The 23187-nt window shown below is 37.9% G+C and overlaps 1 protein-coding gene across 1 annotated transcript in view; it reads right to left on the reverse strand.

Annotated features, from left to right (window-relative positions):
- dnah12 (dynein, axonemal, heavy chain 12) overlaps positions 1–19245 on the reverse strand; it is a 33724-nt gene extending 14479 nt beyond the window's left edge. Inside the window, exons 1-38 of the mRNA XM_081386191.1 lie at positions 19185–19245; positions 18904–19062; positions 18384–18579; positions 17563–17751; positions 17292–17445; positions 17086–17177; positions 15716–15894; positions 15405–15540; positions 15189–15314; positions 14963–15097; positions 14371–14564; positions 14000–14237; positions 13689–13874; positions 13392–13592; positions 12774–12968; positions 12517–12638; positions 10701–10983; positions 10488–10607; positions 10247–10403; positions 9887–10059; positions 9543–9695; positions 9093–9332; positions 8753–8998; positions 8543–8662; positions 8343–8452; positions 8077–8260; positions 7845–7985; positions 7641–7724; positions 7323–7511; positions 7086–7205; positions 6818–7006; positions 6586–6737; positions 6062–6200; positions 5793–5959; positions 5411–5666; positions 898–1197; positions 526–704; positions 228–420 (exon numbers count right to left, since the gene is read on the reverse strand). Of these exons, the coding sequence (XP_081242317.1) occupies positions 228–420; positions 526–704; positions 898–1197; positions 5411–5666; positions 5793–5959; positions 6062–6200; positions 6586–6737; positions 6818–7006; positions 7086–7205; positions 7323–7511; positions 7641–7724; positions 7845–7985; positions 8077–8260; positions 8343–8452; positions 8543–8662; positions 8753–8998; positions 9093–9332; positions 9543–9695; positions 9887–10059; positions 10247–10403; positions 10488–10607; positions 10701–10983; positions 12517–12638; positions 12774–12968; positions 13392–13592; positions 13689–13874; positions 14000–14237; positions 14371–14564; positions 14963–15097; positions 15189–15314; positions 15405–15540; positions 15716–15894; positions 17086–17177; positions 17292–17445; positions 17563–17751; positions 18384–18579; positions 18904–19062; positions 19185–19216 (6429 nt within the window). The 5' untranslated portion in view covers positions 19217–19245. The remainder of the gene's footprint in view (positions 1–227; positions 421–525; positions 705–897; positions 1198–5410; positions 5667–5792; positions 5960–6061; positions 6201–6585; positions 6738–6817; positions 7007–7085; positions 7206–7322; positions 7512–7640; positions 7725–7844; positions 7986–8076; positions 8261–8342; positions 8453–8542; positions 8663–8752; positions 8999–9092; positions 9333–9542; positions 9696–9886; positions 10060–10246; positions 10404–10487; positions 10608–10700; positions 10984–12516; positions 12639–12773; positions 12969–13391; positions 13593–13688; positions 13875–13999; positions 14238–14370; positions 14565–14962; positions 15098–15188; positions 15315–15404; positions 15541–15715; positions 15895–17085; positions 17178–17291; positions 17446–17562; positions 17752–18383; positions 18580–18903; positions 19063–19184) is intronic.
- Positions 19246–23187: the final 3942 nt, after the last annotated feature.

Raw genomic sequence — 23187 nt, forward strand, 5'->3', positions numbered from 1 at the left:
TCCAAGTGTATATTACAATAAGTAGTATTTATTACTTTTATGGTGCTTAAATGGTGTTTTTTGTGCTTTTTTTGTAGCTTGACATCCCCTGGTTACAACAAATTGTTGTGGTATAAAAAATAGCTGCATTAAGATTCATTAAAAAACATTTGTGTTCCATGGAAACAATAGCACCATAGAGGTTTGGAATGACATGATGGTGAGTAAATAATGAAAAAAAAAAAAACCTTCAGATCATCTCTCCATTCATTCATGCCATAGCTTTTGGAGATCTCAGGCTGGAACAAAGTCATATTAGCCATAAAAGTGGCAAGCCTGGTGATGGACTGACGGCCGCTGCCTCCAACTCCAACCAACAGAGCATTTCCACCAGGCTGTTTTAACACACGGCTGATCCTGGACAGGTGCTCCAGAACGTAACTACACAGAACAAGGGAGACAATCAATCAACACTGTCAGACTTTTGATCGATTCCTCTTATTGGAGAATCACAGTACGTTACATCATGCGCTTTTGAAAAGTTACCGGAATATGACCAAGTTCATGCGGTTCTTGTGGGTTTGGTTGTACTCCTCCAGACAGGCTTCTACCACCTCACCAAAACGCTCAATGGAGGGAACCTCTGCATACAGCCTCTCACTTTCATCCACGTCCGGGGTCATATAATCGCCAAATAGCATGTTCCGCATATTCTCATCACAAAGCTGAAGGAAAAAATATACAAAAAATGAATCATCTTTGGTTTCACAGGGTCAGAAGTTCCTTCATATTCATCACATACATCAATTAAATAAGGTATTAAGATAATATATACAAAATTATAGTCATGGTTACGTAATATTCAATTGAATAATTTACTAAATGAGGAAGCCTTGGATGTTTGTTTTTTTTACGCACAAGTTTGTTACCATCCTTAAGATGTTCAAAGACTGTTTCAAAGTTCTCCTTGAAATGCTGCTTCACAATATTGCTTATGAGTGTGAAGAGCCAGGCTCGGTCCTGGTCGTCCACAAGGCGGTCATAGAAGACGCGGTACACTTCGTGTACAAAAAGTCGGATCATTGTTCGCTTGTCCGCAAGTGAATCCTTCTTCAGTAGCAGGCAGCCCTGCACCACTCTTGAGAAATCTCTCAGGTTGAAAGTGTAATGAGACTTAGCTGGAGTGGGAAGGAGATTTTCTATGGCCTTTTTATAAACCTATTTCACACAGAACACAGAATTAGACAATATAGAATAAAAGAAACAAATAATGGAAATATATACACCATTCAAAAGTTTAGGATCAGTAAGCTTTTACTTTTTTTAAGAAATTAATTATTTTATTAAGCAAGGATGCATTTAATTGATCACAATTGACAGTTAAGATGATTACATTGTTACAAAACATTTATATCTCAAAGAAATGTTGAACTTTCTATCCAGAGAAAAATGCATCATGGTTTCCACAAAAATATTAAGCAGCAGAGCTGTTTTCAACATTGATAATAATAAGGAATGTTTCTTGAACACCAAATCAGCATTTTAAAAGGATTTCTGAAAGATTATGTGACACTGAAGACTGAAGTAAAGGGTGTTGAAAATTCAGCTTTGCTATTCGGAATAAATTACATTTTAAAACATATTTGTCACAGGCACGTGTAGGCAGGAAGACGAAGACAGATAAATATAGTTCCAAATGTAGTTTAATAACAAGTAATCCAAGAGTTGGTAGGTAGGCAGACAGGCATAGCACAACACAACACAACTAAACGTAACGGTGACCGGACACCGAATGATGGTGAAGGGGAATGCAAACGAGGTAATGACAATACACAGCTGATATACATGAACTTATAATGACGGTAACCAAGGAGACAGATTAAGTGGTGGGAATCTGAATAAAGAAACATGTGACTAACGAATACAAACAGAAGGTCAATGAAAACTGAAACTAAACCGAACAGAACGTGACAATATTAATAGGGATGCACCGAAATGAAAATTCTTGACCGAAACCGAAAACCGAAAAAAGAGGAAGCCAAGGCCGAAAACCGAAAACCGAAACACCGAAAGAAATTATGCCAATTATTGTGTAATGCATTTATGGCTATGACTGTGTACTAACTTTACTAAAATCAAGGCATTGCAATTGCATAAATTAATATTAAAGTTTCAAAGAATAAATCAATTAAAATTGTATGCAAATATTTATTTAGCACATTGCAAAGTATAAAATTAAATGTTTAACTTGACCCCACTCATGTGTACATTCAATAATAATGTAAAAGTATACTGGCCTGCAGAAAGGTTTAAAAATGAAATTTCTCTCATAAAAACAAAGTGCATTAGGTCAATACTGCCACAGCCCATAATAATATCTGCAGCTATATGCTCATGGACGTGAGCTGCAAAAACCATAAACAGCTAAGGTAAACACACACACCTCTGAGAAATGACGGCTGCTCTGCACACACACGCAAGGTCTCTCGCTCCCTCTCTCTACCACGCGCGCGCGCGCTACAAATGCTCGCTCGCGATTCCGGGAAACTAATTTGCGGGCATCAGGGAGCCGCTATCAATACGATGTCTGTTTGGGATGTCTGTGTTTTGAAAATCGCTGTCTGTGGGTCACTCTCATATATATAGAAATACGTCCATACCGCAGATATGTTGCAAGTTCAAACAAGCACGTAGGTCGCGGTATCTGCTGTTTGCGTCATCACTACATTTCGGCCGTATTGTTTCGGTGATAAAAGTCTTTCGGCCGAAAACCGAAAATGCACTTTTGGGCCATTTTCGGCCGAAAATTTTCGGTGGCCGAATATTGGGTGCATCCCTAAATATTTAAATAGAAAAATTATTTAAAATAAAAAAATATTTCACAATATTAGTGTTTTACTAAATATTTGATTAAATAAATGCAGCCTTGGTCAACATAAGAGACTAAAAACATTAAAATATCTTACCAACCCCAATCTTTTGAAGAGCAGTATATACATACAGTATACACATACAAACCCGTGAGACCTTTTTTAAGATTTGAAAAACTTTTTTTGAAACCACAAATTAAGATATTTTTGATGAAATCGGAGAGCTCTCTGACCCTTCCATAGATAGCAATTTAATTACACCTTCAAGGCCCAGAAAGGTAGTACAGACATTGTTAAAACAGTCCATGTGACTACAGTGGTTCAACCTTAAAGGAGAACTCCGGTCAATTTTAACATTGAGCTCATTTTATTGTACATTTGGAGTGCTGTCAATACAGAGAACAACTACAAAAATCGGTGTTGCCTACACCGAGTTATTCTATTTTTAAAATTTGCACCCTGTTGACTTCAATGGGGCAAGTACTAAACCTGCTTTTAGGCTCTTAACATCCTTGATGTGTCATTACAAGTGCCCAGAAAATGTGAGTGATTCCTTCTGAGTGAACACGAGTGGATCTGACTGCAGTAGATGTGAAAGATATGTATAAAAATGATGTTATTTAAGCCAGCGCAAATACCTGTTTACATCCTGTTTTTCGGTTGAAGTCCAAAGTAGTCGATTGTCGAGTTCACGCGCGTGATCATAGGTAACTAAACCTATGCGCGTGAACTCGGTTGTTCCAAAACCGTAAGACCTTTGTTCATCTTCGGTATGCAAATATTTGCATATCAGGGTGAGTACTTAAAGGTATAGCGGAGGATTTTCTTTTTCCGGGTGGGTAGTGTAAACTATTGGTCCACCTAAGTGTCAGTCATTCTGGTGATATGTTTACGTAAGGCCGTCGTACGTGCTCGTCCCTTAGTTTTCGCTTTCTGCGCATGCGCACTTTCAGGTGTTTATGTGTGGTGAGCTAGAGCAGTGGTTCCCAACAGGGGGGTCGCGGCCCACAAGGGGGTCTCGGCGAGCTCTTTGAGGGGTCGCGTCATATTTTGAAAAGTTTTGAGTAATGAGCATTCAAGTCGTCCGTAACTTCTTCTATGTTAAAAATTTACAAAATGTATATAATGAGCGAGTTCATTATGAATCCATCTTCCAAACCGTGTTTTTGTCTTATTCTGAATCACTATGGTACACCTATAATAAGTGTTTATATTGGGACTATTTAACACTGGTTCGGATCGCCGCCGCTGAAGAGTAGTGGTACTTGACCTGCGTGACTCGTCATAGCCAAACACAGAGAAGTAATTCCGGCTCCAAAAGACGCATTATTCTGTTAACAAACGCATGTTTATTAACGATCGCTATAGCGCAAAAAAAAAGGAATGCATGCTTTAAGGAGAACGATCATATTACATTAGCTAATTTGATCCATTCCCTGGCCTGGCTGACCAAAAATGGGATTTTAACCATGACAGCCTTAAAAAACAAATACAAATGGGCCAGACTGACCCTTGAGGATGATAAAGATGTCTTACCCTGTAAAGATCTCTTCACCATTGACCAAATTACTCACGACCAGCAGATCCTCACACTTATTGATAAAGCCTCACAAATAACATGCAAGTATTGGGGTCCCAGACAGCAGTAATTTTGTAATAGCCTATATAGGCTATTCAATCTTTTTTTTTTTTACCTACACACCAGTGTGAATACTGATATTTTTTTATTGCGATTCAAATAGGGCCAATTTATAGGCTACTCTTAGGCTTACGTTTTTAAATTACAAATGGCCCACTGATGTTTTTGTTATTGTATTTTCAATATTAGGCTATAGGCTATTATTTGTGCATAAACATATCTGGTTATAATAAACATAGCCTACCGTTTGCTTGAAAACAACATATTTTGTCATCCTTGCTGCTAGCCAACAAGAGCGATAATATCATTAAATGTGAAGGGGGGGGGGGGGGGGGCCCTAAAATATTTTCTTGGGAAAAAGGGGGTCTCAGACAATAAAAGGTTGGGAACCACTGAGCTAGAGCTCAGCCATTCATTGAAGCTCGCCGTTTCACCGGGTCCTTTGAAAATGTCTGAGGGTCACAAGAGAAAAAGTTTGTACGAACTGTATGAGAAGAAGAGAAAGGCCTCAGAAGAGAGAAACAAGATCAGAGTGTTTTTGGGAGATTGTTTCACACGATGGCGTGCGATGAAAACACAGGTTGGGCTTCCCACTGATGCCTCAGTCGCGAAGTTTCTACTTGACAGGTAAAGTTTGGCATGCTATTTGGAGAAAAAGTGCAAATCTTCTTTTGGAAAGTAATCTTGTATGAGCGATGCCGACAGCAACTTGTAAACAGAGCGTGCACGAGGAGAACCTCGCACACGTTTAATAGGCGTTCCCTCTCGGGAGCAAGTAGAGTGTTGCGCATGTGCATTTTTTCAAAAAGTGGAGAGGGCGGTTATCTAAAATTCGGAAAGATCCTCCGCTATACCTTTAATGACAGAATTTTAATATTTGGGTGAACTAACCCTTTAATTGCCTTTTTACCCCATGACTCACCTCAAGTGTTGCAGTGACTATCTGATTGCCAATCGTGAAGCAGTCAGGTGGGAAATCATTGGTCCGGAGGTAAAAGGTCACAACATTAGAGAAAATGCGCACCATGGTCTCATCGCTGAATGAATTGATGCTGCAGATGTTAAAATGGCGAAGGAAACGAGGAGTCACTGCATTCCTCCCACCACCAGGAGGGCCCATCGCAGAGATCAGTTGTACGTCCATAAGTGTGATTTTTGTGGTGTCCTTGAGATCATACCTACAGCAAAAGGACTTGATTATAACAGCAAGAAAATCAAAGAATCAAAAGTCTAGGACAGACAATACTGATTTATAGTGTACTGTATATTTATAGTGCAGTAGTGTATAGTGTAGTTTAAGTTACCAGTTCCCATGGTCAAAATATTGACGAAGCAGCTCAATTGGAGGTTGTGCACCAAACACCTCTTTTGCTGGCATATTCATGTCATCCACAAAAATTATGCATTTCTTTCCCATGGGAGGTCCATACACTCCCTTTCGCCTTTTGTCTAGTCTGGACATAATAATGTTCTAGAGGATAGAAAGAGAGTTTGGGTCATGGAAAAATACCACTGATAGATTCAGTGGGTTCATTCTAATATATTGACATCATGGTAATTGTAAAGTGGTTACCTGGGTCTGACTGGCACTGGTGCGAGCTGAGAAGTTAATGAAGAAGGGAAGGAAAAGGTCTTTGTCGAGATTGTTCATTAATTTTTCTTTCACGTAAACAGATTTTCCAGTGCCAGTGGGGCCGACGAGCAAAAGAGGCCTAAGTTCAATGGAAAAATAAGATGAGTTTGGATAAAGGGAATAAAACAAAATCTATAGCTTAACTATCAAAGCTAAAAAAATATTTGGTCTAATGCAGAGGTTCTAAAACAGGGGGCCAGGGCCCACTAGGGGCCTCTGCAAACTTCCAAGGGAGCCACAGGACGACTTTAAATACTTTAAATGAATAAATTATAAGTAATATATTAAAATAGTGTAACTCTAATCTAAATGAAAATGTTTCTGTTAATACAAGCAGAAACCATAAACAAGCAGCTTTGTTATAATCTTAGCCTATTGTGTTGCACAAGGGTGGTCTTTAAAGGTCAAAGTGGTTGAGGAGCACTGGTCTAATGTTTGTCAAGACAATAAAAAATAATACTTACATCCCAAATTGAATGCAGAGATCCATCAGATAAGTGTATCGTACAGTGTCAATTGTGGGGACAATGATATCCTGTACTTTGGTATTCTTGTCCCCTAATGGTACATTTTTGATCGACTCATTCCAGTGTACCCAACGTCCTTTTCCTTTGAACTTAATTTGAAGGGGAAAAGAGTCATTATCTAGAGTAATATGTCTCAAATTCTCATACAACTAAACTCTTAATTACCAACCTCATAACTGTAGTCATAGACAAGACCTTTCTCGTCAAAGGGACATTCCCATCTTGACACAGTAGCAGGTATGGGGTAGTCTTCTGCATTTCCTGAGATAATTTCCCTCAGAAACTGATCAAATCGACTGCGACTGTCTGTATCACAGCAACCACCGACGGACCACACCAGGGCAAAGGCAAAAGCAGCCTGCATAGGCCAAAATTCATGTTTACATTCAACTGTGTTCTGAAAAGTTGTGTATTGTGCGTTTTAAATGAATAATTACCATGATCCATGTGCGTATGTTTTTGTTCCCTGGGTCTTCCTTTAAAGGTCCAGTCAGCAACATCTCAAAGAGTCGTATGAGAGACACAACAGTATTACTGTTGCTAGTGGGAATGACCTCCTGGAATATGAAACTTAGTGTAACTCAATGAGCTCCTACTGATTTGTTGACAACATCTAAGATCAAAATAATATAACATGGTTATGCTATACGCAATTCATAACGTGAAGCAATTACCCGGCATTGTTTGCGTAACAAAACAAGTGCAGGAGGAAGTAACCACTCAAAGAGCTGCTGCAGTAGTGTGGAATTGTCTTGTGCCTGAAGTGGTTCAGGAAGTTTTCTCATCCATGATAGCACCAGAGGAGACCATCCTAGCTGAGACGGCTCCATGTAGATCATTCCACAGCGACTCACTGTGGCTGGCTATTTCAGAAATCAGAATTTGTTAGCATGCTATAGATCATGGATCATGATGCTAAAGTGGCTTTGAATATCCTGTATATTTGGACAGTGCTGAGGTTTCATAGTGAATTTTGAGACAGGCTGACTTACAGAAGCTTGCGACAAATCCATGGCCTCAAATATCAGACTCATTTGATTGGACATCTGAATAATCTCCCCACTCATGAGGCATAGCTAAAACGAAACAAAATTTCAATGACAACAGCCACCAGCCTCCTGTCTAATAGCAAATGCTCCAACAACATTGATATAAAGGCATTTCTATATTTTTCTGTATAGATATAATATAATTGCCTTTTTGTTGTCATCCAGCACAGTGTTCATGCTTTCAATCCACAGCGTGTCTATGGGGCCATCAAACACCACCCATTTCCTGTCTGGGGTCTCACTGGAGGCAAATTCTCGAAAGGTGTTTGCCACAATCCCATCAGTCCACTGATAAAACCGAAACGAACAGGTGAAAAAATGCACAAATAAACAAACTGCTATTTTTTTTATCTGTCTGATGTAGAATTCAAACTCTCACCTCATGGGACACAGGATCAAACTGACCAAACAGTTGACCCATCGTAATAGATTTAGGATTTACAGTTTGGTACAATACTTTTTCTTCATCATTATAGCCACACTCATTCATCAGGGTCAAAGTATCAGCAAGAACATGAAGTACTTTGGTTTTTCCAGCAAATGGTTCTCCGACAAGCATGAACCTATGGGATATTTTAAGTCAAGAGAATATTTTATTCTTTGGTCCAACCTTACCATCGGATAAAAATCCACTCACCCACTTACCCATGACGAACTATCATCATCTCATACGTTTGAATCATTTTGTCCAGGAAAGCCTTGACAGGTTGCACATTGTGCTTTTTGCAACACTTTTGAGCACATTCCAGGAACAACTAGTGCACATGAACAAAGATGTAATTGAAATCTATTATTTCTCATAAAGCAATCTAATTGAGAAACTAAACAAATAAGCAAAAACATACCTTATAATCTGCCACAGGCAGAGAAATTCCTGGGAACAGGTCACTGGTGATTCCATTGAAAAGAGGGATATCATGGGAAAGAAACTTAGGCTCATTGACATCCTTGATGGACCGGAGAAGCTATCAACAGAATGAGGATAACATATCAGATATCAGCCAACTTAGGGTATAAGATACTATGCTAACTATTCTTCCATTTAATTTACTTACAAGCATATCCTCGTTTTCATCTGGAAATTTGAGTTTGAGGTTGCCAGCAGCCACCAGCACTGCTTTAACAGCTCTCATGCCATAGTCATAGTGAAACTGAGAAGATAGCTGCTCAGAGCACAGCCTGTAGGTCATCACAATCTTCACTGAGAGAGGCTTAGCATTGAGGAAGCCATACGAGTATAAGGAGATCTCAGCGATCAGTGCATAGTTGGGCACCATCATTGCCACTGTTCTAAACAAGACCTGAGTAACATGAAAACAGAATAGTATAGTTAAAGCCACATTGCACTGCCTGATGATAATGAAACAAGTTACACATAATAAAAAAAAAAAACACCTTGAGATTATCAGGAAGTTCAGATCGGCCAGCGTATCCAGGGTTCATAGTGATGGCGACAAAACAGTTGGGGTTGAGGCGTAACACTGTGCCCTCAAAGTCAAAATGTTCAAGTTTCATTTCGATGGCCCTCTGAATACACAGGATCTGCTGAGCCACCACCGACAGCACCTCCAACTCAATCCGGTTAAATTCGTCAAAGCAAGCCCAGGCACCAGTAGACGCCAATCCCTTGAAGAACTAGGAAAGAATAGTCATTAAGTTTTCATGTTATTCACGGAGCCCATTGAGTAAATTATAGATAAACTGGTGAACATAGCCTAATAAAATTACAGTGTAAGAGATTTCTGAGTGTAAGTTTCTGAGGAATAACCAGATAAGTTGGTCATGGACGAGTCTATGATGCATTACAGGACACCAGCTTTATGTTTGAAATGTAAAAACTGTCACCTTCCCCATGGCTAGGTAGTCAAGGCCATCTGAGCAGTTAAACACCACACATTGAACAGCAAGGGCTTTGGCCAGATCTTTGGTGGTTTCAGTTTTGCCTGTGCCTGCAGGTCCCTCAGGAGCTCCACCCAAATTCAAGAAAAATGCTCCAATCTTTGAAAGAGAACAATAAGCCAGATATCAGAAAAGAAAATTATTATGCCTCAAAATAAAAAAATGTAGCAAGCATGATTAGTGTTAATTTGTTAATATTGTTTAGGAGTTAATAAATTGTCATAGCTGAGTATTTCCTGTATTCTCATAGCATAATGAATAGCATAAAATAAATTAGCCATTATACATACCAAAGTTCGGTAGCATCTGTCTGTTAATGGTGTGATGACCAGGCGAGGAGAGTTTCCAAGGTATTCATAAGCATACTTGACATCACAGTTTATAATGCGAACACGAACATTCTCATTAGCCCAATAGTAACGTAGCTGGGCAAGCCACTGAAAATCTGTCTCACTTGAAACTCCTGAAATGGATATTGAAAGAAACCCACAGTACAATATGTTAACCACAAATTCAAATATTTATGTCATATATTAAAGATAACTTTAAAATGTTTTTTTTTCTTTTTTTTTTTTTACAAGATTACAGACTTATTGATTTATAAACTGCATAATATTAGCTACCATGTAGATAAATCTAAGCAAGATAACCTTTCTCTATCATCTCCATGACAACATCCCTTGCGTGCACATCTATGGTCACTAGTGCTCCAAGAGTGGTGCGTGTCTGCTTGGGCAGCTTCCCCCTCACCAGCTCCACAATATCATTCAGCTGATTCTGCAGCTGCTCATAGTAGTTCTTCAGACCCTATGAAATCATCAACATCTTAGACAAATAGCAAAATAAACAGAGAAATCAATGGTCCACTGATATTCAGAGTGGTTTCCTTACATTAGCTCCACTCCTGATGGCCTCATGTACTTCCAGTGTCCAATACATCTGAGAAGTACAGAGGACCACCTGTCCAGGCCACTCACGTACCCACTGACTCCTTTTAGTGTGTGGATAAGCCTGAACACATTCATCACAGTAACATGGTGCATAAAATGTAATAAGATTAAATAATTTTAAATGAAAAGTGCAAATAGGAACATGAGTTTTTACCAGCCTGGAGTGATCGATCACATCCCTGACGCTTCTCAGCATGATGTCTTCCACCTGCAGCAGCCACTTTTCCACAGCTCCTCGTGCTTCAGAGGTAGAGATCCTCTCGATGAGCTCCACACGCTCCCCCTCACTGCTGTACATGGCCTGGATGTCCAGGTTGGGCAGGAAGTCCAGTTTGGCAATGCCCTCAAAGCATTTCTTTAAATGAGGCTGCACTCGCATGGGATCTTTGGTTTCTGAGAGTATCTCCAGCATCTCATCATTTGACAGGAAAAAGAATCTACAGAGTGTGAAAAGGATTATTAATACGCACAAAGGTTATATGCCATGGCAGTTTGATGGTATGATGAGGTGCACTAACTTAAAGGTGACGTGTGCAGTTTTGATATTGTTATCTAAAACTAAAACTATTTAAATTGTTTTCCTTAACTAAAATAAAGCTCAAATAAATAAAATATAAATATTAGCTGAAAAACATAACTGAAAATTAGAAATGTTGCCTTTATAAATAAGAGAAAGTTCAATACTGAAATTGCTAAAACTAAAATAATATTGAAAACAAATACAAAATAAATTAAATAGAAATAAATAAATTAGAAATAAAATAAATGAATGCTAAATACAAATATTTACAAAACCAAAAATTCTAAAAGCAATAAAACAAACTAAAATTTAAATTATAAAAATGAAAGCTAATTGTAAATATTAAGAAATGCTAAAAACACTGCAATTGTGTAGTATCACTAAATGGAACTGCAAATATAATGGGCCCTATCTTGCACCCAGCGCAATTGACTTTGCACACCGACGCATATCATTCCTATTTTGCACCCGCGCAAAGCGCTCCCTGGGCGGTTCAGCGCAAAAAAGGAGGCGTGTTCCGGCGCAAACGTTCCTTCATGCTATTTTGCAGGTTTAGAAAACAATTGCGCCACTAACCAGGAAAAAATAGTTTAAAGTCAGTGGCGCGTTGCGCATGTTATTCATATGCTATTTTAAGGGCGCATGCTTGGCCATAATCAATGTAGCGTGTGCACAACGCGCATACACTTTGATTCTCTCATCTACACAGAAGCAGCAGTTTTCATTTTTGCAAATCATACATTATTACGATAGATAGATAGATAGATAGATAGATAGATAGATAGATAGATAGATAGATAGATAGATAGATAGATAGATAGATAGATAGATAGATAGATAGATAGACAATTTATTATAAAAGCATACATCTAGCTTACACATTTACCCAAATTATCATACGCCTTTTAACCGAAGTTAATTTGGGTGGGTTTCTCCATCCCCAACGTCCCTGACGAGAACGCTGGTCTCCGCGGCTGTGAACCGCTCCTGACGCGTGCCTGGCAAATCCGCCGTTATAATAGAAATCCGCTTTAGAACAAGCGCGCCTGCTCTTAAAGGGAATGTGAGATGACGCTCTGATTGGTTTATTTCACGTTACGCCCAAACCACCTATGAATAATGAAGCTACTTCAGACCAACCCCTTTAAGATTTGCACCTGGCGCAAGAGTCATTTATCCCGCCGGGAAAATAGCAACAGCGCCAAGACCCGCCCACAAAGTTACTTGCGCTTTGCCACTTGCGTTTCAGATCGTTAAAATAGGGCCCAATGACTATTTCCAAACATGTTTCCTGAACGAAACTACTGTCTACCATTGGTCCAAAAATCAATAGCCCCACCCCAAACTCACACAATTGGTTAAGCTAGTGTTGCTGTCCCACGACTTATCAGAATGATCTAACAAATAGCACTTACTTTTTATACATTTTTTTACTTTTTATATATATTACCGTGGAAAAAACAATCTTTTCTTTTCAAGGTATGCATTCAGGCCCTTCATAATGTTCTCAAGGAGGTTGTAGGACTCTTGCAGATTTTCAAACAAGCCAGGAAGAGAGGTTGCAGGTAAAATCTGTGCACATGGGGGGATTATTGGTATTAGTTTCTTTCAAACATAAAGTCAAATGTTTTATACTGCTAGCATGTGAGCAAAATGATTTCCAAACCTCCAATGTTTTTATTATTTATATTATGTCTGTTTCATCACCTTTGGGTCCTTCACACAGTGTGTCATAACCTCCTTCCAGTGTTTGTTTACAATCTGGAAGAGACGGCCCTCCTCAGGCATCTGCTTCATTATATCCTCTGAGCTGAAGATGGGCTCCAGGTATAACCACTGATGTTGTACCTTCAGCCACTCATCTATAGTGTCTTGGATACGGATCAAACGCTCCTCCCAGACCTGGTTTGAATCAGCAAAAATCGAAATTAGTCTTTCTAAATTAACTCAGAATCCCAGAAATGAGCTCATAATATGTTCTTTACTTGAATATCTGTCTGAATATTTCTTATGCACAAACTAAACCAATTGCTAAGAACATGTGAATCAATAAAAATCCAGTAGTCTTTATATAGACACAAAAGTTTTTATATGTGCATTAAGCTCCAGGTGAGTGGAAAAGTTTTTATCAGATGAATTCCTTTTTTTTCTTCTTTTTTTTTTCTTAATACATATTTATTTCTAAAAGAAATGCAAAGGTTTTTGAAGCAAGATTGTTAAGAAACTGTTATTGGTATTCACATTTGTGATTGTGAATAAAACAAAATACAAAATTACTCATCGTTTTGTGACTACAAAATTACTTGAAATACCCAACTATCTCACCTTGATTTCTGTCTCGAAAGGCTTGATGAAAGGAGAGCCTCTCATGGTTTGGGTTTTCACTATCTGGTCATCTAACATGGTTTGAATCTCATCCACAGAGGAGAGAATGGACACGCCACTGTCCCTGTATGGATGATATTGAAATGACACCGTCTCCCAAACCTCCACCATATTATGCATGGCCCTCTCCAGAGCGAATTCCTGAAAGTGAACAGTTTAAAAAAATATGTGAGGTGTTTTGTCTATACGGCAAATAACTGCACCAAATTATCTGGGGTGGATTCACAGGGTTATTACTTTGCTGGCTCCTGCACTGATGCTTTCAAAAAGTTCCAGGTACGGGGTGAGGTTCTCTTTGAGGATTTTGCGCAGACTGCTGCCAGAATCAGGGGTCAAGTCATGGCCCGCAATTTCTGACATTTGCTCCCAGTGCCGAGGTCTGATGCCGGGGTTACACAGGATGGACAGCATTGGAATGTACTCCTAAAAATATATAAAACATACAAATTCTGTAATTTATCTTCCTACATGCAATTCCATGAGGGTGAGTAAATTATTGTTCATTTTTGGATGAACCAATCCTTTAATCTGTAGGGTGGAAACATTACCTTGAACTCTCTGACTTGCTCTACAACACTTGAGCAGATGTGAATAGTGGCACTTCCCTGTTTGTCTTCTTCCTCTTTGGGCTTCTTCTTTTGTCCTGCTTTTTTCTCCTTTTCTTGCTCAGCCTTCTTTTGTTTCTGCAGGAAGAACTTCAGCATCTTGTATATTTCTCTGATGTACTCCTCAACCTCCAGCTCTATACTCTCACTATTCAAATCCAAGAAAGACCCGTCCATCCATCTACACTCAGATGACAAGACAAGATAGCATCCTTTATATAAGTTCTTGGAGAGGAAAATAAACTGTCTGAAAATAGTGGCAATAAAGTGATGCAATTTATAATTATAAATCAGAGGAACATGAATCCACAAACTTCTTTCTGGTGCGTTGCCATTTCAGAACCAAGCTGAAGAGCTTCTGATAGGGCTCAATAGTTTCCTTGATCACCTCCACCTCTGGGTATAAGGTTTGGTCCCACTTGTAAAGGGCTTCTTCTTTGTTGATAAAGACAATTGATTCCTCAATGTCCTGGATCCTTTTCTGCACTGTTCTCACATCAGAAGCATACTGGAAAGGAGAGGAAGTATTGCAATACTATCTTTCAGAAGTCCAATAATCATGACAGGTTAGATGAAAGAAAAGGTTTAGCCAAAAAAGTTTTGTAGTAATTTTCTCACCTTCATGTCATACCAACTATGTATTTACTTTACTTAACAAGAGATCTTAAGCACAATATCCAAGCTTCTGTTTTCCACCATACAATAAAATTTATGGTGATGTACCATGACAAGCTCCAAAAAAGAAAACGACAAAGCATCGTAAAGTATGGAAAGCAGAAGCATGGAGGTTCCATTTGTGTTTCACGGAATATGGGATCGAAATGATGTGACAGACAAAATGTTAATTTTGGGTGAACTATTTCTTTAACTGGACAAATAAACTGAACATTTCAGTTGGCAATATACCTGTTGAATCATATCGAGTTCAGAGCACTCTGCAAATTCCTCCATCCTGCGGCCTACTTTCTCTAGTTCTAGCAGCAGCTTCTCTCTTCGACCCACAAGTTCCTGCTGACTCTTTTGCTTGCCTTTTTCAATCACCTACAAAACAATTGTGTAAGTCCTTCTAACAGAAAACTTAAAGTTTATATATTTAATATCCATTTCAATCCATCCCTGGATAATTATTCACCTCATCACTTTGATCAAAGATGGGGTAAATGTTTTGTGGCCAGAGCACTACTGTGGCATTCAGTTCAAGGTGCTCTGGTTCAAAAATATGTACATTCATCAAATAATTCATCCTGTGCTGTGTTTCCTGAGGAAAAAAAAGTATTTTAAAAAGTAACCATTTTAATTGTTATCCAGACTAATAACATGTCAAAGTAAATAGTTCTGAGGTACCCACCATTATCTTATTGTTGAGCTCCTCCATTTCCTTGGTTTTCACCTGATTAATGTAAGTAATCATTTCTATCATGTCCTCTGTTGTTTCAGGGACATTCAAAGCCCTGTCCTGAATGGCCTCAAACTCTTTACAAATCCTGAAAAAAAGCAACAAGTCTTACTAAATTTAAAATATACAGTATATACCACATATTTCACCAAACAATTTCACAGGTTTTGGAAGACATAAATGTGAATAAATGATGTTCAATAAATGACATGTTCATTTTGAGGTGAACTATTGCAAACACATTGGCAAAACACTGATCTTACTGAAGACTGCATTGATGGTGTGAGCTGACGAGCTTTCCCACAATGATTTCGGAAAGGGTTTTCGCTTTCTTTGCAAGACCTTGTTTGAGCTCCTCACAGTCCAGTCGCACCATGTCAAAATGGATCAAAGAAGGAAGACCAGATATCTCTTGCGACAGTGCCCGAAACCATTCCACTTGCTGACATGCAGCCATTTAAGATTTAAGAATACACAGACATTTAGTGTAAAAATGATTAAACAATAAAAGCAAACACGTAGTATATAATTAAAAATACATTACCGTTCAAAGGTTTGTTGTCAGTAAGATTTTAACTTCTACATAGTATATATCATATTGCTACAAAACCAATTAGATTACAAATAAATTAATCCTAGTTTCCACAAAAGTAATAAGCAGCAAAATTGCTTTCAACATTAATAATAATAATAAATGTTTCTTGAGCAGCAAATCAGCATATCAGAATGATTTCTGAAGGATCATGTGACACTGTAGACTGGAAGAATGGCTGCTGAAACTTCAGCATTTCCATCACAGGAATACATTTTTTAAATAGATACAGGGGGGGAAATAAGTATTAAACACGTCATCATTTTTCTTCCGGTCAACAGTACAGTACAACTCTTCTGATTATTCTTTTCACTCCTCTATCAGAAATCTTGCGAGGAGCACTGGTCGAGGCAAATTTATGGTGAAATTACTGTCTTTCCACTTCCGTATTATGGCCCCAAAAGTGCTCACTGGACCATTCAGAAGCTTAGAATGGCGCCTATAACCAATGCCATCATTATGTTTTGCAACAATTAGGTTGCAAAGGTCTTGAGACAGCTCTTTGCTTTTACCCATCATGAGATGTGTCTTGTGTGACACCTTGGCAATGAGACCTTTTTGTAGGCCATCATTTGGGACTGAACCAGCTGTTATTAATTTCCACTGACAGGGGGCTGGATTGCTTTTTAATTACTGTAAGTTTTCAGCAGTTGTCTTGGCTTTCCATGCCTTTTTGTGCTTCCCTTTCTTCATGTGTTCAATACTTTTTCCCTGTGTCATTTCACATTATTACACATAACTTGTTTCTTTGTATGTATGGCTTACTTGGGTTGTTACCAACATCTGGTGAAAATTCCATGTCAATAGCACCTTTGGAAATATATTTACTGAGAAAAATGATGACGTGTTCAATACTTATTTCCCCCGCTGTATATACCAATAGAAAACAGTTATTTTAATAATGATAGGATATTTAGAATTTTTACTGAATTTATGATTGAGACTTCTTTTAAAAAACAAAACAAGCAAACAAAATCTTACCGACCCTAAACTTTTGAACAGTACATAATGCACAATTTATTGAAATTAATTTGAGCAGACCTTAGTGTACTCATCGAAAGAATGCTCTTCTTCAATTAATTTTTCCACTTGAGACTGTGCCGTCCCATTGACTAACCAGTCATAGCTGTCAACTAAATGATGATAAAAGATTTTAAAAAATAATAATAATAATTCCGCAGAACAGTAGTCATATAACATCTAAGTGGGTTTAGTGTTAGGTGTTGTTTTGGGTTTTGGTTACTCACCATAGCTCTGGAAGTGTTTGGCAGGTCCATCCAAGTTTATCCTTACAGCATTCCTAAGAGTGGTCTCTGCCCACATCTGAACATGATCTGAGAGCTTAGCATCCACTACAGAAACGTTACCCTCTGCTAGCCAAGACTGGATTGTCTGCACTTTCTGTGGGACAGGCAGGGCTTAATATTGAACATGTGCACATAGATCGATCCGATCTTATTATCTACATAGTCAGAATAATTATGTGTAAAACAACCGCACAACAACAGATTTCCCAACCTGCATAGTATTGCTGATCAGGTTTGCCATTTCAAGCACAGCCTGCCCTAGATCATGAAAATTAGGATATAAATCCATCTTCTCATCATCAAATATTAAGTCCACCTTGAATAGGGGGAGTTTGGTGATGTTGAGGGGATCAAACAAGTTGACAAATGCCACCACACTCCTCTCAACTAGAGCCTTTAGCTAAAAGAAAAACAAAGGGTAAACAAAACAAATTATTCAATTACCCTTAAAGGAGAACTCCGGTCAATTTTAACATTGAGCTCATTTTATTGTACATTTGGAGTGCTGTCAATACAGAGAACAACGACAAAAATCGGTGTTCCCTACACCGAGTTAACCTATTTTTAAAATTTGCACCCTGTTGACTTCAGTAGGGCAAGTAAACCTGCTTTTAGCCTCTTAACATCCTTGATGTGTCATTACAAGTGCACAGAAAACGTGATGATTCCTTCAGAGTGAACACGAGTGAATCTGACTGCAGTAGATGTGAAAGATATGTATAAAAATGATGTTATTTAAGCCAGCGCTCATACCTGTTTACATCCTGTTTTTCGGTTGAAGTCCAAAGTAGTCGATTGCCGAGTTCACGCGCGTGATCATTGGTAACTAAACCTATGCGCGGTTTATGCACCGATTTTTGTCGTTGTTCTCTGTATTGACAGCACTCCAAATGTACAAAAAAATGAGCTCAATGTTAAAATTGACCGGAGTTCTCCTTTAAGCACACAAAAACACCAACAGTTGGGAAATAAATCTCATAGATACTGCAAGCAGATATGAAACTACATGAAAAACAATACTCAGTAGCTCACCTGATTGGATATAAGGGTTGAGGCACAGTTGTAAAAGGAGTCAAGCTTTTTGGGTTTGACTTTCTGCAGAGTGCCTTTGCTGGTGAGCAGGTGAATGACTTTGGGGTACCAGGCTTTCATGAGTGTGTCCTCGACTCTCTCACACTCCATAGCCACTTTGTTCTTCAGACTCTCACAGTCTACAAGCCCTGTGGACCTTTAAAACAGGTTTTAAGAAATACATTACTCATTCAAATTTCAATTCATATGGATAACTACTTTAATATAGTTTTAATATAGGTGATGTGGTATAACCCTTTATGATGGTTGCACAACTTCACATTTTTGAAAATGGCGTAAAAGCTTTTTAATAATGTTTGAAAGAAACCAACATGAATATAAAAGATTGCATATTTGTGCAAAATATTCTCCTTTTCATCATCTTGTAAATGTTATTTACCATTGATCCAAGCAACAAATACACAGCATGTAATTAGAAAAAGAGTGATCCCAGATCCCAAACATCATCATCGAGCAGTACCTGCAGTCTGAGAGATCAATAAGGAGCAGGTGGGAGAATGTGCTGTAGCAAATATCAAGGACATTCTTCATGGCTGGATGCAATATGTGTAGATTCTTCTTTATCACTTTTCGACTCTGCATAAAGCTGTCATGCCATGGACAGGAGAAATCTAGAATCCTGGTGAAGCAAAACCAAGATCACAAGTCGTAAGACACTTTATAAACTGGCCATATTAAGATAATTATGTTAAATGTTGCTGGAACATGTACATTTTTCTTTGTAAAAATGTGCACACTTACTCAGCAGATCTGTTGCTTTCTTGGGAAATCATGTCAGTTGACTCTGGATCTTTCAGTATAGTGCTTACTAGTAAAAAAACGTTAATAACAAACTAATAAAAACCCACTTTCTACATAAAAACTTTAAAACACACAAAAAACAGATCTAGAATTTATATTATTTTCTGTAAATCTATAGTCATTTGTGAAGTTAGTTTTCTGGAAAATGTCCTTGTTAAATCACAAGACTAAGAGAAGAATAATCATTTAACATTTTTAAGAAAAAGGATCAGGACCAATGCGATTTTGAATGACCACTTTGACATTATCAAGACAGCAATGTCAATGATAATGTGATGTTTTAATGTGATTATATTCCAGAGCAGATATTTGACTCACCTCTGTGCTTGATCATGACTCTGAGATAGGTCTCACCGACCTCCTTGCATATGTCTTTAAGCAACTCTTCTCTGCCGGGCCCCTGACGGAGCCGATGGGACACACGGGCCAACATGGCATCCAGCCAGTGTTGTTGAAATGGCGCGACAGGACTTTGCTCAACACACTCTTTCAGGAACAAGAAGTTCATCTACAAAATTTAAGTAAAAGTATAAGACACAATTAAATGAAAAGATCCACCATGTAATAAAAGAGGTTAATTATGAGGTAAAATATAATAGCATACATATTGCTTCCTCTTTTCGTTGATCATCTAGAAAACAAAATTTAATTATATTATTAACAAATACAATGCATCTATATGAGACTACTTAAAGTGAGTGAGATGTATAAGCAAGTAAAAGGTTCATACTGTTGAGGGAAGCTCTGGATCAGGAGATGAAGGAGATGCCTGTCCTGCTTCCTCAGCCTGTATGTAAGCTTGCATTGCTCTGTCAACTCTAACACAATTACAGAAATCACATTACAATATGACTCTATTATACTATAAAACACCCAATGACAAATATTCAGGTAGTTGACAATGCCATTTCAGATTTTTGAATAATTATTACACATGCTATTGTTATGACTATACATTAACTAAGTGATCACTTATTTGAATGTATAGGCCAACATTAAAACTTTACAAATTTGTTTAAGTGAACTGCAACAAAAAGCTAAAATGTGATTAAAAGTGAAACACTTTAAGCAATATACACTGAGGCAAAGCTGAATTTTCAGCATCATTAACGTTACTCCAGTCTTCAGTGTCACATGATCCTTCAGAAATCATTCAAATATGCTGATTTTTTTTTTTACTTATTACTTATTTATTAAAAAACAAAAAAAGACGATAGTGTACATATGTTCAGTTCAACCAACATTTTTATGTTAAATGAAAACGCACAGGTTAATTGTGAACAACCTATTAACAAAGAATAAAACAATAAAATAAACCAACAAAGAAAGCTCTTAACGTTATGTTACATCATTTTTTGGAGCTGTTGTCGCTGTTCCTTGCTCCTTCTGTGTCGCAGGAGTTTCCTCCTCACAGCCAGCCTGCTCTCTGGAAGGCCTGACTCTCCCTCCTGAACCGGTGGCTTTGGGATAGGAGGCAGAGCATTGAACCTCCTCAAAACATCCTCCGCCCGAGAGCTAGCGTTAAATGCCGCTGATGAGGTCGGCATTTCAGCGACTGAAAGGTCTGTCCCGTTTAAACATATATTAATGTGTTTAAAATTGTGTTCGTATTGCTAACTATGAGGGAAACAAATTCCAAACCAAAGTTATGTTTTCATACCTAAATTAATTACAAATCACTTTTGAAGTGATCGCGCATTTTGCCGTTTATCGTAGTTTTGACACGTCATTCGTAGTTCTAACGGTATTTTTGAGCTCCTTGCTCCAAACTGATACAAGTTTGTTGCACTTGTGGAATTTCCGTCAACATATAGGTTACCATGGATGCCCAATCGGAAGTGCTTTTTTATCAGCGAACACAAGGAGCGCATTTGAGGAATGTCAGTGAGAGTTCTCATCCAAACATAAATAAATGAGTGAATGAATAATGATAATGAACTATTATGATTTACTCATGGTTATGTCTTTCTTCTGTGTGCTGCAAAAGTATATCAGTTTAGGATACACGTAAGCCATTCACTTTTATTGTATGGATAAACGATCAAGTGAAAGCAGCTGCAAATGGTGAATTAGGCAGTGTCAGTCCCAAACATTCTAACTTCTCCTTTAGTGTTTCACAGAAGAAATAAAGTCATACAGGATTGGGACAACATGAGGGTGAGTAAATAATGACAATTCAGGTTTTGCCTTCTAAATTTATCTTGTTAAAGGATCCAATGTTCTATGTTGAGGTGTTTTGTATAGTATATTTTATATAATTGGTGCCTTTCATTCCTAGTTATATATGTATTAACCCTGTAAAGCTTGACAAATGAAATCTTATGATTTTTAAAAAAAAATGTAATCTTAGTAGACAAAATATTTTTTTAAATCCTAAAAAAAAAATTGAATATGTTTTATGTTTTGTATCATATTTGATGAGGACAAAAACACCTTAATTATTTATATTGCCAAAAATTAAGATGCCATTCTGATAGCTTGTAATGTAAATCTCCATAGCAGACTACATAATAAAATGCATATAACCATCAATCCTCGCCCTATAACTTCCAATATTGTTTTATTAAGATTATATTTCAAAAGCTTAGTACTATGGTGAAAGCTCCGTATAGGGTTAAATCTGTACATTTGCATTTGTTCTTTATTCATATATTTTTGTGATAGCTTAGCAACAAAAAAGCATACTCATTTGCATGTTCTAATGTGGATGTCAAGAATTGAGGATGAAGTTTGGTGCAGAACGAAGTATTGCATTCATCACTCATGAAATACACACCACAAGATGGCAACATTTCCTCAACATCATTACAATTAGGCGCATGGTGTGATTAATGTGGTGCTGGTACATGCCCTGTAGTTTAATTACCTTCAGAGAGTTAGTCTGTCTGGGTGTGAACAGTCTGGGTGTGATTCATTTAGCCACAGTGGTCCAGTAAACGTCACTGCCCTGAAAATGACTCCTCATGTATGCAAAACTATAATAAATGGTGTCTGAGGACAAGACAGCCTGGGTGGTTTCAGATCAGTTTGCAATAACATTAGGCGGTCTTCAACTGCAAACTAAATTTGTTTCATACGGCCCCTCAAGAGTTAGTAGTTTATCCTTAGACCTGAAAAAAAACATGTTCTGCATTTTCTGCAGTCTGAGTGACAAAGGAAGCTATTTGCACGTTTCATGATTTTACTTATACCATTATGAGTAAAAGCAGCACAACACATTGTTAATATCTGTCTACGCTGCATTTTACTGTATTAAGGCCTGTGAAGGCGACATTAAAATAGGTCTGTCTTACCCAATGAGGATGACTGACAGTTGTCACTCTGCTTATCAATCACACCGTAAGCACATTCGAGACAAGGGGCAAATGACCCACTTGGCTCACTAAAACCACTCTGCTGGCATTCATTTACACAATACAAATCTATTTAACAAGATGTAGACCATAAACAGAGAACTTTTTCTCCAGTTCAGTTTTTAATCTCTTGCTTTTTTAAAGCATGTCATACCATGAAAGTCAATGGGGTCCAATGTTGTTTTATGGATAAAAACATTTAAAACGTTTCAGAATATCTTCTTTTGTGTTCCACAGGAGAAAAAAAGTAATAGAGGTTCGAAACGACATAAGGGTGAGTAAAACAAATTTGGGTGTATTATCCCTTTAAGGTCATTATGCGATGCACAAGGTGCAGAGGTTTCTACTCTTTGATTAATTTTGGTTATCAAAGCTTTCAGTGTAAATTTAGGTCGGTTGTCATGACATTTAATTCTGCTTTTAAACAATTTCACGCTCTCAACTAATTTTTAGGCGTGCCAGATATCAAGTGCTTATAGGCTCCTAGGACTAGCATTGAAACACGTAAACCCCTTTGCTTGAGGTTGGCCGGCAGCTACTGTATGTTTGTATGAGACAGAGGGTGCAGAAGAGAGAGAAAAATGATAGGG

The sequence above is a fragment of the Scardinius erythrophthalmus genome (assembly GCF_964197995.2).
Source record: "Scardinius erythrophthalmus genome assembly, chromosome: 15".
NCBI lineage: Eukaryota > Metazoa > Chordata > Actinopteri > Cypriniformes > Leuciscidae > Scardinius > Scardinius erythrophthalmus.